General features: G+C 44.4%; 1 protein-coding gene across 3 annotated transcripts in view; it reads right to left on the bottom strand.

Annotated features, from left to right (window-relative positions):
• The window catches only part of dnajc10 (DnaJ (Hsp40) homolog, subfamily C, member 10), a 76,442-nt gene that overhangs the window by 25,330 nt on the left and 35,122 nt on the right, over positions 1–15,990 (bottom strand). For all 3 annotated transcript variants that reach the window (XM_041201369.1, XM_041201368.1, XM_041201370.1), the window contains exons 10-15: positions 15,266–15,397; positions 12,746–12,835; positions 12,537–12,650; positions 5,142–5,256; positions 3,657–3,784; positions 1,466–1,582 (exon numbers count right to left, since the gene is read on the bottom strand). In XM_041201369.1, the coding sequence (XP_041057303.1) occupies positions 1,466–1,582; positions 3,657–3,784; positions 5,142–5,256; positions 12,537–12,650; positions 12,746–12,835; positions 15,266–15,397 (696 nt within the window). The remainder of the gene's footprint in view (positions 1–1,465; positions 1,583–3,656; positions 3,785–5,141; positions 5,257–12,536; positions 12,651–12,745; positions 12,836–15,265; positions 15,398–15,990) is intronic.

Below are 15,990 nucleotides of genomic sequence, written 5' to 3'. Positions count from 1 at the left end.
CTCACCCTTGTCCCCACTTTCCTTGAAAATAACTTCAGCATCTCTAACTACCCTCTCCTCTGCAAAGTCCTTAAATGTGTTATCTCCCAGATCCATGCCTAAGGTCCCTGCAACTCCATTTTTGAATCTCTTCAATCAGCTTTAAGTTCCTCCTACTGCAGGCAAACAACACTAAATCAAAAATTAAGAATGAAATTCCCAGACACTGGTATATCATCTCTCCTCATCCTTCTTGACGACTTGATGCACCACCACCTTCCAATGCCTCTCCGCTATTAATCAGTTCAGCAGAATTGCCCTCACTGGGTTTTGCTCTTGTTCATTTGATTTGTAAGTCAGAACACCTCCAGCAATAACTTCTCTTCCTGCCCAGTTATCTCTAGGCTCCAAGGATCTAACCTTGGTTCCTTCATCATCCGCTGCACATTGGCAACATCAACCACAGACATGGGTCAGCTTCAGTATGTATGCTGAAGACACTTGTTCTCTTTCTTCACTATTTCTCTCACCCCCTCCACTGCCAATGTGTGGTAGACTGCTTGTCTGACATTCAGCTTTAGATGACCTGCAATTTTCTTCAACTAAAGATTGGAAAGTCATTCCCATCTTCACTGGTCTACATCGACTCCCAGCCTCCCACCTAATGAAGGACATACCTGCCCCAAAAGAAGCCACTAGATTGGTTCCTGGGATGCAGGGGTCATTAAATTATGAGAGATTTAGTAGACTATGTCTATATTTTCTGGAGTTTCGAAGGCTAAGAGGTAATTGAATGGAAACAATTTTTTTTTTTAAAACAGGGCTTGAAAGTGTAGACGCTGGGAAAATGTTTCTCCTGGCTGGGGAATATAGAGCATGAAGTCAAAGTATTAGAATAGGCGTTGGTCATTCAGGAAGGAGATGAAAAGGAACTTCTTCACTTAAAGCGTTGTTGAGTATATTTAAGACAGGGACAATAGAGTTTTGGTGCTAAGAGATATTGAGATAGTACAGGAAAATAAGGATGAGAAAGGTGGTCAGCCACGACCTTGTTAAATGGCAAAACACTGTCGAAAGGGCTAAATGGCCTACTTCTATTTCATATATTCTTAACTGCCTCAAATTGTAAAGTTCTCAACTACTGTTTAAAGTCTCTTCATGACTTTAGTCGTCCTAATTTCTAACCTACCCAGACTCATCAAAACCAGCTCTACAAAACTTTGCTCTTGATAAACACCTTTTTCTCCTTTCCCTACCATTGGCTGCTGTGCCCTTCAGCTGCCTAAGCCTTGTGCTGTGGAATTCCATTTGTAGGGAATGCCTTTCCAAATTCCTTAAAATCCACCTGTTTCATCAAGTGCTTGGTCATTCCATCTACTTTCTTTTTTTTACTCTGAAGTACTATGGGCCATTTTTTATATTAAATATGCTATTTAAATGTAATTCATTGTTGGTAAATAATAGTATGAAAAATGTTCATACTCACTGTGTTACACAAACTCTCATGGATTGTACAATCCAACGTTCCAAACTTAAGTTGACCAACCAATTGTTTGGAAGCTTTACGCAGTTCAGGCAAAAGTGCACGACAGGGAGGACACCACTGAAAAATGGTGAAGACATATTCTAGCTTTTAGTTGCAGATAACATTGATAAACTATGATATGAAATACCTTATATTGGTTATACAATTTATTCCAACTACATACATACAACAGATGTGGTCAGGATCTGCTAAGGTTAATTGATATTTGTGATTTGTCAATATATCTCTAGTGAATCATAATGAATTTCCTTAGCAAAATCAATGCAAGCAAATGCAAAAGTTTGACTTCAGACACAGTATTTGTTTTGGTGTTGGACTCATTCAAAGTAAAATAGATAGAAACTCTGTGATTAGCCTAAATGTGTTTTAATGTGATCCCCGCTAGAATTTTCCCAGCCCCATGTACGCAACTTTGGAGGTTGGGGGTGGTAAGGAGAAAAACGAGCTAGGAAATTTAGAAATAGTGTCAGGCCAGTTCCCTAATGTGTCTCCTTGCACATTTCCTGGAGCTGGAAGCGCAAAAACCAATGGTAATGCAAGTGGCAGCAGAGGTCATATAGTTATGGCAATTACTGATGTAATGAACAGAGATTTCTTGAATAGGCTGTAATTTTGCCAAAAACACAGGGGAACCTGACTATTTCTGCAGCTTGACTCAGAGGTGGCAACAGAAGAGTGGGAGGTCAGAATGGCATGAGATGAATGTGAAGTTTTAAATTTGAAGCACCAACCTAGCAATCCTCAGGCCATCTGTCTGCAAAGTCTTGCAAATGGATGTGCCTCACCTGCAGATATCCACCAGATAGTGCTGGGTGGGAGGGATTGACTGCCTGTAATATCATTATTATCCCACCTCCATCTTATGCTGCCCTCCCTTGGTACATTCAGATCAATAGCACATAGGCTTCACTGTGGGACTGCTTGGGTGCTGATTGGCCCTCCTGCCTCCACACCCCACCCACCATTCTTAATTGGACTACAAACACAGAGGTGCCTACAAACTGTCCACCTCCCTTAAAATTAAGCTGGCAGGTGCTCTGAGGGGTGCAGGTTAGGAACATAAAAATAGTCCCAAGGTCAGGGTCTCGACGCTTGCGGCAGAACTCGGCCAATGTTTCTGTTCTGTTTGGGTAGGCTCAAATCCAGGCCCATGGGATGAAAGGATAGTCATCACATCCATTTATTTCCCTCAAAATGTGGCACTGAGTTTTACCAAAACCACACTAATTATGAAACATGGCCAGAAGGTTTAATAAATATCACTTTCTAACACAATGGGATTCCCATCAATTGGTTAGGGAAATGTTCTTTTATCAGTACATGGCACAAGGCCCCAGCTGCTAGTAAGGAGGACTTTGCACGGTCAACAGGGCTTGGGGTTGTTTCCAGTGTGGTTTCCAGTGCCTAGGTTGATGCCAGGCAGCTTGTCTGGTTTCATTTCTTTTAAACTTTGTAACGGTTTGATACAACTGAGTGGCTTGCTAGGCCATTTCAGAGGGCATTTAAGAGTCTACCACATTGCTGTTGGTCCAGAGACACATGTAGACCAAACCATGTGAGTAAAGATTTTCGTCTCTAGAGAACATTAGTGAACCAGATGAGTTCTAATGACAATCAGTAATGATTTCATGATCCCTATTACCAAGACTAGTTTTTAAATTTTAGATTTATTAATTGGATTTGAGTTCCACCAGCTGAAGTGGTGGGATTTTAACCCGTATCCTCAGAGTATTAGCCTGGGCCTCTGGATTGTTAGTCCAGTGACGTTACCACTACGCCACCGCCTCCCCCCCATCTGCACTGTCTTAACTGTAACCTTCTTACATCTATGCTGTGTTCATCTCGTACTATCCGCAAACCCACCCTTGCCCACAGTGTTACCATGCTCCAATTTAGATCAATACACCAGTTACAAGAACCACATTATTTGCATTATTACCAAGCTCCAATTTGTGGCAAAATCAATAAAAATCACATTGCAGTTGTAAGTTCTTTTACCAAGTATATAAAAAAAATTAGACTACACCACAATGCTACAAGAATGTTTCAATCAGTGAAATGACTTGTAAGCCAGCATTGTTAACATAAGTTTATTTTCTATATTTAAAATATATTTCAAGAACGAACTTACTGGTGCAAAAAAATCCACAAGCCAAGGTTCCCTTTCTTTCTTTGGAAAGTTCTTCGGACTCAATGTGACAACGGGTGCATTGATGCTCTCTCTGGCAAACGACACTATGTCATAGAGAACCTTCTTACCTTTTAGGATGAAATGCATCATGAAATATGGATGCAATATAAACTATAAAACAATTATCTATTTCATATTCAATCTAGAGAGAGAGAGAGAGAGAGAGAGAGAGAGAGAATATCCTAGGCAAAGGATTTCTTTGCAGAAGATGCAAATGCTACATGTGTGAAAAGAAATAACTTGCTGACACAACTTGAGGGCATCAAAAACTATTTCACAACCAATGTGTTACTTACGGAGTGTAGTTCCTGTTGTCCTGTGGGTAATTTTTTTGGTGGTACTGGTTAACAGATAATTGTTGGGCAGCATAACAAAAGAACTCTAAGGCCTGAATTTTTCAGCAAGCGATCGGCCCCCAGGCGCCATTTTACATGGAAAGGCCAATTAAGGCCCGCTCAGCGTAAGGCACAAGTGACAGCCTCAGTGCTGCCTGTACAGGCGGGGGTGGGAGGATTCGGGGCCAGCGCTTTTTTGTGTATGTGCTCGAAAGAGTGCTTCAATCTCCCTGAGCCATGGAGATGCCTCAGGGAGATTGAAGTGCTTTTGAAATAAATAAATGAATGGATTAAAAGTTTAATTAAACATGTCCCCTCATGTGACTGTGTCACATGAGATGGGACATGTTTTCATATTTCAGAAATTTTAAAAATTTAATTAGTAAAAGTTTTAGGAAACCTCATCCCGCACGTGGATGAGGTTTCCTAGAAAACGTAAAGGCTGCATAGCCTTTTCGCCTGCCTGCCAACGTAAGGTTGGATGGGCAGCGTAAAGTTCACCTTAATTGCTTTCTTAATGGCATTAATAGGCGTTTAAATATCAGCGGGCGTGCAGCCAACTCCAGCGTGAGCCTGCCGAATGAAACGTCGCAAGAGAGCGCAATGACATCAGGACGCACGCCCAACGACATCGCATGTCATTTTATGCCCTGGCATGTTGGGCCTGCTCCCACACACCAACTGAAAAATTCAGGCCTAAATCACCTTCAGATAGTGGCATGGCTTCTTTGACATCCATCTGAAAGGGCAGACAGGCTCTTGGTTCAATTTCTGATCTAAAAGACAGCACCACTCGCATCGCGGCACTGATGTGTCAGCCTGGATTATATACTGAAGTCTTGGACTGGGGCCTCAACCCACAATCTTTTGATGTAGAACCATGTGCACTGTCACTCTGCCAAACTGACAAAATGCATACCAACAAAAGGCATATTTGATAACCTCTTCCTATTGTTAGTCAAAGCTTGCCCCAGAAATTATCTTCTACAAGTAATGTGTCCAGAACAGGAATAACTTATAAAGAACACAAAGATATTAGAAAAATGTTGTTTTCATAATTGCCATGGTAACTCAAGAACACATTTCTTACCATGATGTATTTCAAAGGCATGTGTTCCACTGCCTTTGAATATTACAACACAAGGCTGGTAAATATAGAGGCTCTTGCAGATGTGTGATCCAACATGGCAGTCAAAAGTTCCAACCTGGAAAAACATTATCATTTGTGTTGAAGTACTTTATCATGAAAGTAAATTGCGGCATGCAGACAAAATAAAGAATATTATTGAACTTTGTTGATGCCACTTGAAAAAAAATTATATAAATCTCCAGTTTGTAACATAATTAAAAAACAAGGTGTTAACAGAAACTCAAGGTTTTTAAGTAAATTTTCTTTCAGGCAAGCAGGCAGCCAAAAATATAGGTGTGGCAACATCAACTTCACATGCAAGCAGGGAAGTTAAGCAATCCTAACTTCCTCCTCCTGACACCAACTTTTTGCTTTCTTGAAGGTGTTGACTCCTTGCTGGGGTATGATTCAATAGGTGATTATTGTCATTTAGAGCCTCACTCATTGTCATAATTCTTGGTTGGCTATTTGACATCAGTGACAAGCCCAGTCCCATTCTTAACTAATGTACATCCAGTAAGGGCACTAGATATAGTCATAAAACAGTTCCTGACATGTTATTCCCTGTATCCATGGCCACTGAGGATGACTGTAATACCACAACCGTAGTCCAAATGAATTCAGTTAACTTAACAAAATCCAGGGTTTGAACCTAGATTTGTGAGGTTATTGATCTTATAGCAGACGGCTTGCTGGGTCAGATGTGAAGAAGAGTCATATGGACTCGAAACGTTAACTCTGTCTTTCTCCCCACAGATGCTGTTAGACCTGCTGGGTTTTTCCAGCATTTTCTGTTTTGTTTCAGATTTCCAGCACCCACAGTATTTTGCTTTTAGCTTACTGGGTAAACCTAATAAGTCATCAAGGAACCTTTCAATCTTCCTAACTTTAGGCAACACTACTACTGAATATCTCAGCTATAGGAGTCAATGCTTGAAAGCTCGTACAGACCAGTGCTGCCTTTCCACCTGCTCCTCCACCTCTTTGCTTGCACAGAATCCCAGAAAAGATGAGTAGAAGGCATGCTAACACCTTGACCTAGGCAGACTGGAGAAAAGCCTGCTGTTAGCCCTTTCTTCCCCCATGGTGGAGCAGCAATATCCTCGAGGTCCTTACTGCAAGCATTTTCAAAGAACATAAGAAGTGCTTCAGGAAAATAGGCAAAAGACTGATCATAAGCTTCCTGCAGCTCATTAGGATCCATCCCACCACCATTTCTTCCGGACTCAACACCAAATCCAGGATGACAAAAACCCCAGAATCCCCCCTTAATAGGGCTCCACATAGAATCATCTGCTTCCACTAATCCATCATGACAAAAGAAAACAGCTTGTGTAGCTCATTCAGAGTAAAATCCGAGCCATGTACTGAAGGAATTGGATAGATACATGGGGCAGGATTTTCCCTTCGTCGGGCGGGCGCGACGGGCAGGCCTGGGATCGGCTGCGAAATGGACCGCCAACTGTGATCGGGCCCCGACCACAGTTTCACGTTGACGGGCCAATTAAGGCTCGCCCAGCATGAAATGCAGCACTGTACTGGACAAGAAGGGCCGTGGGGGCAGGGGCCTGTCAGCCGCCAGATCCAATGGCAACCCTGCGGCTGGTTTAAAAGTGGACTAGACAGCCCCTGGAAGGCTGCCACGGAGGACGTTCCCTCAGCCGGCACGATGGACCAGAGTGTAGCTGGACATGGCAAGTGGAAGGGCAGGTCAGCTGGGCACTCAGCCCCCTGCTTTTCTGATGAGTGCCTTGCTGTTTTCTTGGAGGTGGTGGCTTCCAGGAGGGACAGCCTTGTCCCCAGGGATGGGAGGAGGAGGCCACTGCACCTCACCAAGAGGGCATGAGAGGAAGTGGCAGCACTGGTCAGCAGCCATGACATAGTGCAGTGCTCCTGGGTGCAGTGCCGGAAGCATTTCAATGACCTGCTGCATTCAGGAAGGGCAAGTACCATGTGGGCACAGGTCAGTGTGCAGATGTGGCTGTCTGCCCGTGGACCTCAGGGATGCTAGAGTCGGAGTGCCAACTGTCAATCACACCAGAGCTGGCCAAGGAGGTGAGCCCTGGCTGCTCAGACTGGTTGCCTTGTGGCTCGAGGGCCACGGCTCAGAAGTGCCCTGCCAGGTGCTCCTCAGCTGGGGTTGGCGAGGCTGCAATGGCACTGCATGTGCAGAGTGGGCTAATCAATGCTCCTCTGTTGTTTCAGGAGAAGACTGCCTACAACAATATCAGAAGGTTAGGACTGGTGGAAGACCTGCTAGCCTCCTAATCCTTTCAAGGTATGAGCAAGATGCCCTGGAGCTTGAGCGCCAGAACACCCCATGTGCAACCAGGTGCTGAGAGGCGGGGGTGCCAGACGAAGGTAAGAGTGCGGTGCATAGAGGTGAGAATTTTGGCTTGTGCAATCATTCTAGTGTAGTCTCTTCACTGATGTGAGCCTTGAACCTGGAATCCCCATTGATCATTGGAAGATGAGGGTACCATGATGCAGATCTCCGTTGTCTCACCAGGGTGCCTGGCATGCACAGTGACAGTGTGATGACTTTAACTAATGACGTGTCCTTCTTCTCCCGTTTAGGTTCGCCAGCAAGCGTTCGATCTCTGGACCCTGAAGGGCCACCCCTGACACCGGAGGACCACCAGGCTCCATTTTGCACGTGCGTCACACCCGCTCTCTGAATCAGGCACCAGCGCAGATACCAGCACCTCGGTGGGCATTAGAGTGGTGGCTAGTATCTCAGTGCACATTGGTGAGGGCACTCCACAATCGTTTGAGGTGCAGGTGGAGGCAGAGAATGCCCAGGGTGATGGCAGTTGGAGGACTGCTGGGGATCAGGATGATGCTCAGTTGAAGGCTAATGATGAGCCTTTGGAGTCGTCCATTAGGCAGTAGATGCTGGATGTCCAGCGACATGTGCGGGAGGATCTGGCAGAGATCCATGAGGGTCTGCGTGCCATGGTCTCCATGATGGAGGAATCCAATCGGAGCATGAGCACTGCGTTGACCATCATAGCTGATCGCACTGTCTCCTCCACTGAGAGAGTGGCGACTCTCATGGAGAGGCAGCTCCAGGAATAGAATCCTGGTGTTTCTGGGGTTGCGCTCAGACCTGCAAGCCCTCACACAGGCAATGACCTCAGGTGGTCAGTGTCAGTATGGGAGATGAATGAGACATCCAGTATCCCAGTTAGGTGCCCGTCCATCATTGGTGTGCAGCGAGGCCCACAGCGAGCCCATGTTGGTGCAGGCGCTGCCTGATGGTCTCTGTGGGCTCCTCTCAGGGTGCTCTGGATGACGGCAGCAGCTTCTTCGCCAGTGACCATGGCATTTGATGATGCTGCGGAGACTAGGGAGAGGCCAGCCATGGCACTGGCCTCACCCTCCCAGGCGGGGCCAGCACAGGCTCCAGAGGCTGACCACCAAGATCATCAAGACAGAAGGCTGTCTCCAATGCCGGTGCCAGTGAGGGAGGAGCACCTAGACGTAGCACTCGCAAATGTAAGTTAAAAGCACCATGAGCACAAGAGGGGCAGGTGATGGGTGATTTTATGTTAATTTTTGTTTACTTTATGTATACTGGTCCGATGTTGAATACCAGAAACTTTTCTGTTAATGTTACTGATTTGTCAGAATGACAAATTTTATTTTTGTCTTCCTGGCCTGAGTATGCTTCACCTTTTTATTTTATTGGTGTGGGCAACACCAGTATGTAATGCTGGACGTAGGTGGCTCTGAACTTTATTGCGCTGGCATTGAATGTTCTTTGTGTTCAAATGAAAGGGTCCTTTCAGACATCTGGGACGGAGGTGGCAGCCCTGGTATGCGTTTGAAGCTGATCTTTGGTAACCTAGCTGAAGGAACATTGGATCAAGGCATCCCTGCCTCCCTACAGGTTACTGAGGTCTGGCTCCACGCCTTCAGTGTTCTCCTCACCCTGCTACTCTTCGGACTCACTGCTGGACTCATCATCTGTGACCTGTGCAGCTGCCTCAAGATCCTCTTCCTCCAGTGGGTCCTTGCATGTGCCAGATTGAGAAGAGTGCAGATTGCAACCACATCAGTGACACCCACTCTGGGGGGCATTGTAGTGCTCCCCCTGAATGGTCCAGGCATCTGAAGCGCATCTTCAGAAGACCTATGGTCCTCTCTACCACCATCCTTGAGGCATGAGTCTTTATTGTAACATATCTCTGCCTCTGTTCTTGGGTGGCAAAGAGGCATCATGAGCCACCTCTTCAATGGAAAGCCCTTGTCACCAGCAGCCATCCACCCAGTTGGACTGAAGCACTGAAGAACCTCAACACCTGGGGGCATCTGAGGATGTAAGCATCGTGGGAGCCGCAAGAGTTCCTTGCACAAACTTGCAGAATCTGCACCCTGTGGTCACAGATTATCTGCAAGTTCGTGGAGTGGAATCCCTTCCCTTTGATGAAGGCACCCATTTGACCCGCTGGCACCTCGAAGGCCACATGTGTGCAGTCGATGGCACCCTGGATGTGGTGGAACCCAGCAATCACTGTAAAGCCTCTGGCTCGTTCAACCTGGCTGGCCTCATCCGTATGGTAAAGACTAAAGGTCAGCATCCGCCTGAACAGAGCTCTATCGCCAGCTTGACGCAACCATGGACTGATTGGGAGACCCCACACAGATCTCCCACTGACCCCTGGGAAGAGCCGCAGGCATAGAAGTTGAGGGCCACTGTGAACTTCAGAGCCACTGGCATGGGGTGTCCTAGTTGGAGCTGATCTCAGGCCCAATCATCCGGCAAACGGAGGTCACGCTCTCTGTTGAGAGGCGGAGCTTCCTTCGACATCGCACCTCAGACATATTGAGGTAGCTGCATCGCCGCCTGTAAACCCTGATTGCACGATGGTGGCATCTTCTGTGGCCCCTTCCACCTTGGACTACCTGCTGACCCCGCGCCCCTTGTGCCTGCGACTCTTCTCCCACAGGTCCTTCCCCCTGGAAACTTCACTGAGACACCTGGCCTCCTCTCCCTTCTGCCCCTCTCTTCCTCTTCAGAAGAGGTACCTCCAGCGGAGAACACAATCCCCATTACCAGGGTCAGGGAAGGCTGTCTGGTACCTGGAAAGGTCCACACTCTGAATTCTCCAGGTGCCTGGAAATAAAATGAAGCCTGGAAATGCTAAGAATGAAGCCCCAAACAGATGAGGCTGACAAGTATCAATAAGCAACCAGCTGCAAACTATCTCCAAAACACCTGACTACTCAGAGATAAAAACAAAAAACTGCGGATGCTGGAAATCCAAAAGAAAAACAGAATTACCTGGAAAAACTCAGCAGGTCTGGCAGTATCGGCAGAGAAGAACACTCCTTTCAAGTGAAGCAGCATTTCACTTGCATTTCCCCCAACTTAGTCTACTGCATTTGTTGCTCCCAATGCGGTCTCCTCTACATTGGAGAGACCAAACGCAGACTGGGCGACCGGTTTGCAGAACACCTTCGGTCTGTCCACAAGAATGACCCAGACTTCCCTGTCGCTTGCCATTTTAACACTCCACCCTGCTCTCTTGCCCACATGTCTGTCCTTGGCTTGCTGCATTGTTCCAGTGAAGCCCAACACAAACTGGAGGAACAGCACCTCATCTTCCGACTAGGCACTTTACAGCCTTCCAGACTGAATATTGAATTCAACAACTTTAGATCTTGAACTCCCTCCTCCATCCTCACCACCTTTCCGTTCCTTCCCTCTCCCTTTTGTTTTTTCCAATAATTTAAAAAGATTTTTCTTTTCCCACCTATTTCCATTATTTTAAATCTATACCTTTTGTGCCCTTTTAGTCTTATTTCACCCCACCCCTACTAGAGCTGTACCTTGCGTGTCCTGCCATCCATTCTTAATTAGCACATTCGTTTAGATAATATCACCACCTTCAACACCTCTTTGTTCTTTTGTCTGTGACATCTTTTGATTATCTGCTCCTATCACTGCTTGCTTGTCCCTACAACCACCCCCCACAACTTCTCTCCCCCCACCCCCCCACCTTAAACCAGCTTATATTTCACCCCTCTCCTATTTTTACTTAGTTCTGTTGAAGGGTCATGAGGACTCGAAACGTCAACTTTGTTCTTCTCCGCCGATGCTGCCAGACCTGCTGAGTTTTTCCAGGTAAATCTGTTTTTGCACCTGACTACTCATACTGGCAATGTTGCTGACCCTTTTTATCCCACCCTTAGATGATGTTTGTGAAAATGTCAGCTGGCCGCCTGCCCATTTTGCCTGTGCGACGAGCAGAAAAATCGCATGGGCAAGGAAAAAAAAAAATCAATCAATTGGACTGTTAAGGGGCTTAAGTGGCTGCTTAATTAACAGCGAGTGCCACTCGGGCGAGTGAAATATCACGCGAGTGTGCGATGATGTCAGGAAGCTCACCCAACGTCATCACGCACTATTTTACTCCAGTTTGGGTTGGACGGGCATGCACCCGCCCATGGGGCAAAAATTTTCTGCCCATCGAGGCTGATTCTCATAACCTTTGCAAACAGCTGATGAAGGCTTATTTGGAAATCTTCAATGCATTTACAAACTGCAAATTTGATTGTATGTTACAGTGGCTACTGCAATGATAAATGGCCTCGCTATGGAGCACGGTCTTCCCATTTCAGTCCTGTTCCATAGTCCTACCCCAAGGTCCAGGGAAATCCCAATTCCTTGCTGCCCATATTAACATCTCCAAAGAACTTATATTGCTCATGGAGCTCAATGACATTCAGCAAGTCATTTATCCCTTTTCTGTTTGAATCAAGATCCTTTATATGAAGTAAAAAACCCAGCCCTATCAAATTTCAATAATGCAACACTACAGTATACAAATATATCTGTGCATTTATTACAGATAAATGTAATCTGTACATTACATTTGCAAGTATCTGCAAGTACCATATAAGATACTTCATGCACTTCAAGTACAAAAAAATCACTTCACTGTAATATATTTTTTGGGTAAGCATATATAGGGAGCTACATTAAAGAAAGCGAATAGAGTTTCCATTTGTAAAATGGTACAACGTGATTATCCTTAAGCAATTAAATTGAAATATATCCTTTTATTTCATTCTTCGGGTATGAGCTTGGACAGTGAATGCTGGCAGCTTTCTGGACTGCATACAATGTCACAACCAAACATGAACCTGTACTAAGCCCACGCAGGGGTCATGTAAAATGATAAGGAGTGAGAACGAGTGCTAATTTTCTCCTCTCTAACCCAGGAATGCTGAGGCCAAATCTAACACTCCAACTGCCACATCAGTTACAAATTGCTTTAACACCATAACCAAATGGAATCAGCTTGATCATACATTTAATAATCATTTAACACAGTTTAGCAGTTGTACCTGGATATTGTCACTTTGTAGAAGAACCTTAGTCTTTTTAAACTCATAATCACCAGACTCTGTTGTGTCACCAAACTTAAAGAAAACCAGCCAGCGATGGTGGGCTAACTTGCTCTGGAAAAGAAGAGGATGAAGTTATTTTTGTTGTTTCTTTGCTACACAGACTACATTTCTATTCCACTGTTATTTCAATTTCCATTTGGCCATACCTGGAATGAATGTTCAGTGAGCTTTTCCAGGTTTGGTAAATACTGCATAACTTCAATATAAATTTCTCTAGTATCCAGGCTCTTGAGAAACTGTGGAAAAATAATATAAAATAGGCTACAAAGGAGTTGTAAAAAGCAATTTATACACGACATGCAAGACAGAAAAGTAATTTTGCCCAACCATTTTTGTAATTAAAATTGTAATCAGTCACAGTCTATGAAGGACCATAGACATCTCTCTTTGTTAGAGAGAGACTAGTGGTTAGATAGCTTGAAGAGCACCACTCTGCATCAAGCATGGGGCAAGGAGGCAGACATCCATCAGCTACACAGCCGATACAGGGATTGAACCCGCACCGTTGACGTCAAAAATTATTTTTATTCCTTCATGGGATGTGGGCTAGGCCAGCATTTATTACCCATCCCTAATTGCCCTTGTTCAGAGTGCTTTTAAGTGTCAAGAGCGGTGGGTCTGGAGTCACATGTAGGTCAGACCAGGTAAGGATGGCAGGTTTCCTTCCTTAAAAGGAACCAGATGGGTTTTTACGACAATTGGCAATGGTTTCATGGTCATTTAAAAACTTTAAAATTCCAGATGTTTACTGAATTCAAATTTCACCATCTGCTGTGACGGGATTCGAACTCCGGTCCCCAGAAGGTTAACAGCAAAATACTGCGGATGCTGGAAATTTGAAACAAAAACAGAAAGTGCTGGAAAAACTAACAGCATCTGTGGAGAGAAAGACAGAGTTAATGTTTCGAGTCCATTTGACTCTTCTCAGCTCTGAAGAAGTCATATGGACTCGAAACGTTAACTCTGTCTTTCTCTCCACAGATGCTGTTAGACCGGCTGTGTTTTTCCAGCATTTTCTGTTTTTGTTCCTCAGGAGATTATCCTGGATCTCTGGATTACCAGACAAGTGACAATATCACTGCGCCTCAGCCTCCCCAACTAATACAACATTATGGAGGAATTCTCTGCACAGAAGCCTTAATCCTATTTATCGGGCCCAATCTGTCAAAGGGGATGTGATTTACAGAAAAATCTGGATAGTTACTTTTGGTAAACATATGAGGGTTGCATCATTAACTAATATGATGTCAACTGAAACCCAACTTGGCAATACCCAGAAAGCATCTGTGAAAACGCCCTTAACCTGCCTCTAGACTTCACTATAGGATGGTAAACAAAATATAATCCACTGAACAATCAATTCTTAGTCGCTGGTTGGCCTTGGGTCCTTATACAAGACATAACTGTTGAGCTTGCCACCTCCGAACAAGTAACTTTAGAGAGAGAGAGAGAGAGAGAGAGAGCGCGAGAGCGAAAACCAAGGAGCTTTAACTAGCAGAAGGAGGGACAGGATTCAAGAGCCTGCTGTGAATCAAAGCTTCATGGTTCTCAGGTGCATCGCTGGAGGTTGTGTTGGCAGATAAAGATGAGATGTAGGCTCTTTGGTATCCAAGTTAGGATGCTCTAGAAAAGGGAGTGAAGCAGGTAGCTCAAGCAGTTACTGCCAGCTTAACCAGTCCACAAATTGCAATAAAGCGCCAGCAATGTTTAGGTGGTCTCACAGGGTAGACAAGGTGTAAGTATCCATGCAGATCCTAAATAATTCTGGAAGCAAGACTTAATTTCATACCAAAAGACAAAACTTAATATGCAGAAGAAATTCTCCATTCTTGTAAACTACCACCCCATTACTAACTCCCTTTCCTCTTCAAAATCCTTGAACGTTCTGCTGCCTCCCAAATCAATTTCCATCTTTCCTGCAACTACATATTCAAACCTTTCCAATCAGATTGGAACCCTGCCCCAGCACTGAAACTACCCTAAACAAGCCATGTATGACATCCTCTGTGACTGCTACCATAGTGCACCATCCTTGCTCATCCTTCTCAACTTGTCTGCAGCTTTTTGACAGTTGACCACCCTGTGCCTTTGCCTCTCCTCCACTTTCCAGATGAATGGAATTGCCCTCGCCTGGCTCCAACCTTACTTATCCAGTCCGCAGAAAATCTCCTGCAATGTCTTCACTTCCCACTCTTGCACTGTAACATCTGAAATCCCTTAAGGATCCATTCCTGGCCACTCCTTGTATTTCAGTGTCTATATATTGCTCTCTGTGACAGCTTGACATCAGGCACCATGTGTACATTCACAACACCCAGCTCTACTTCATCAGCACCTCTCTTGACCCCTCCACTGCCTGTGTTAATAGCCTGTTTGCACTTCATCCGAATGAATATAAGGAAGTTCAAAGCCATTGGTTTTGGACCCTGCCACAAACTCAGTTCCTCTCCAGTGATTCTATTCTCTGTCCAGGCCACTCTCTCAAGTTGATTCTGGAGGATCAATGTTCTTTGATGAATTACATTCTATCAGATTTCTGAACAATCTCGGTTGTGTAATTTCAGATTTAAAAGACCGATCACATCCTAGCAAAAACAATTTTCACATATGAACACTCAATGCTTTGAATGTATGTTTTGCATATATGTGTATCTATAAATACATACCAATATCCCACCTTTCTGTTTTATGGTAGAACCAGGTGGAAAATAAATTGTCATACTGGAGGTTATCTCTAAATCTGTGCAAAGTTCAGCCTGAGTTGTGCAATCCATCCAGCCCACATAAACAAGTCCTTCCTAAGAATGAACCAAACCCATATTGAATACCAAACATTAAAAGGTTTTGAATAATCATATGCAAGGAACAGACATTTTAAAGATTAGGGTTTTTTTTGCCTAGTTCTATGGTTTTTCAAAATTAAATGTACATTACAAAATTCTCTGAAATATTTTAAGAAATACAAAGTCAAAATACTTGAAAGCATTAATAGGACTACGTCCATCTCAGTTTTGAATTAGCTCACCTCTTTGTTAATACAGCAAAGATAGGAATTCACCAACACAAAATCGCATTATACTACTCATGAATGCCAAAATGCTGCCCATCCATACAAATGGACCATACATTTTGTAGTTTTCTTTTATTTATCAAGGTGACGGACATCAGAATTAGATTGAACAGCTCTATTTTTGTCACAGTTTCAACAAATCAAACATAGTAAGATTCTTGCAATGTGTCCTAGCTGCCAGCTCATGCTGAAAACTCCCATCTGCAATGTGCAATTCAACAATTATCACACTGACAAGAGAAGGGGATGTACAAGCACATTCACCAAAATGGCTGTCTTCTATAATGATTTCATTTTTAAGTTCAAAAAGTTCCAATACCT

Source organism: Carcharodon carcharias, chromosome 12 (genome assembly GCF_017639515.1).
Source record: "Carcharodon carcharias isolate sCarCar2 chromosome 12, sCarCar2.pri, whole genome shotgun sequence".
Lineage (NCBI taxonomy): Eukaryota > Metazoa > Chordata > Chondrichthyes > Lamniformes > Lamnidae > Carcharodon > Carcharodon carcharias.
The sequence above is the reverse complement of the archived record's forward strand: the minus strand, read 5'-3'. Positions and strand labels throughout refer to the sequence as shown.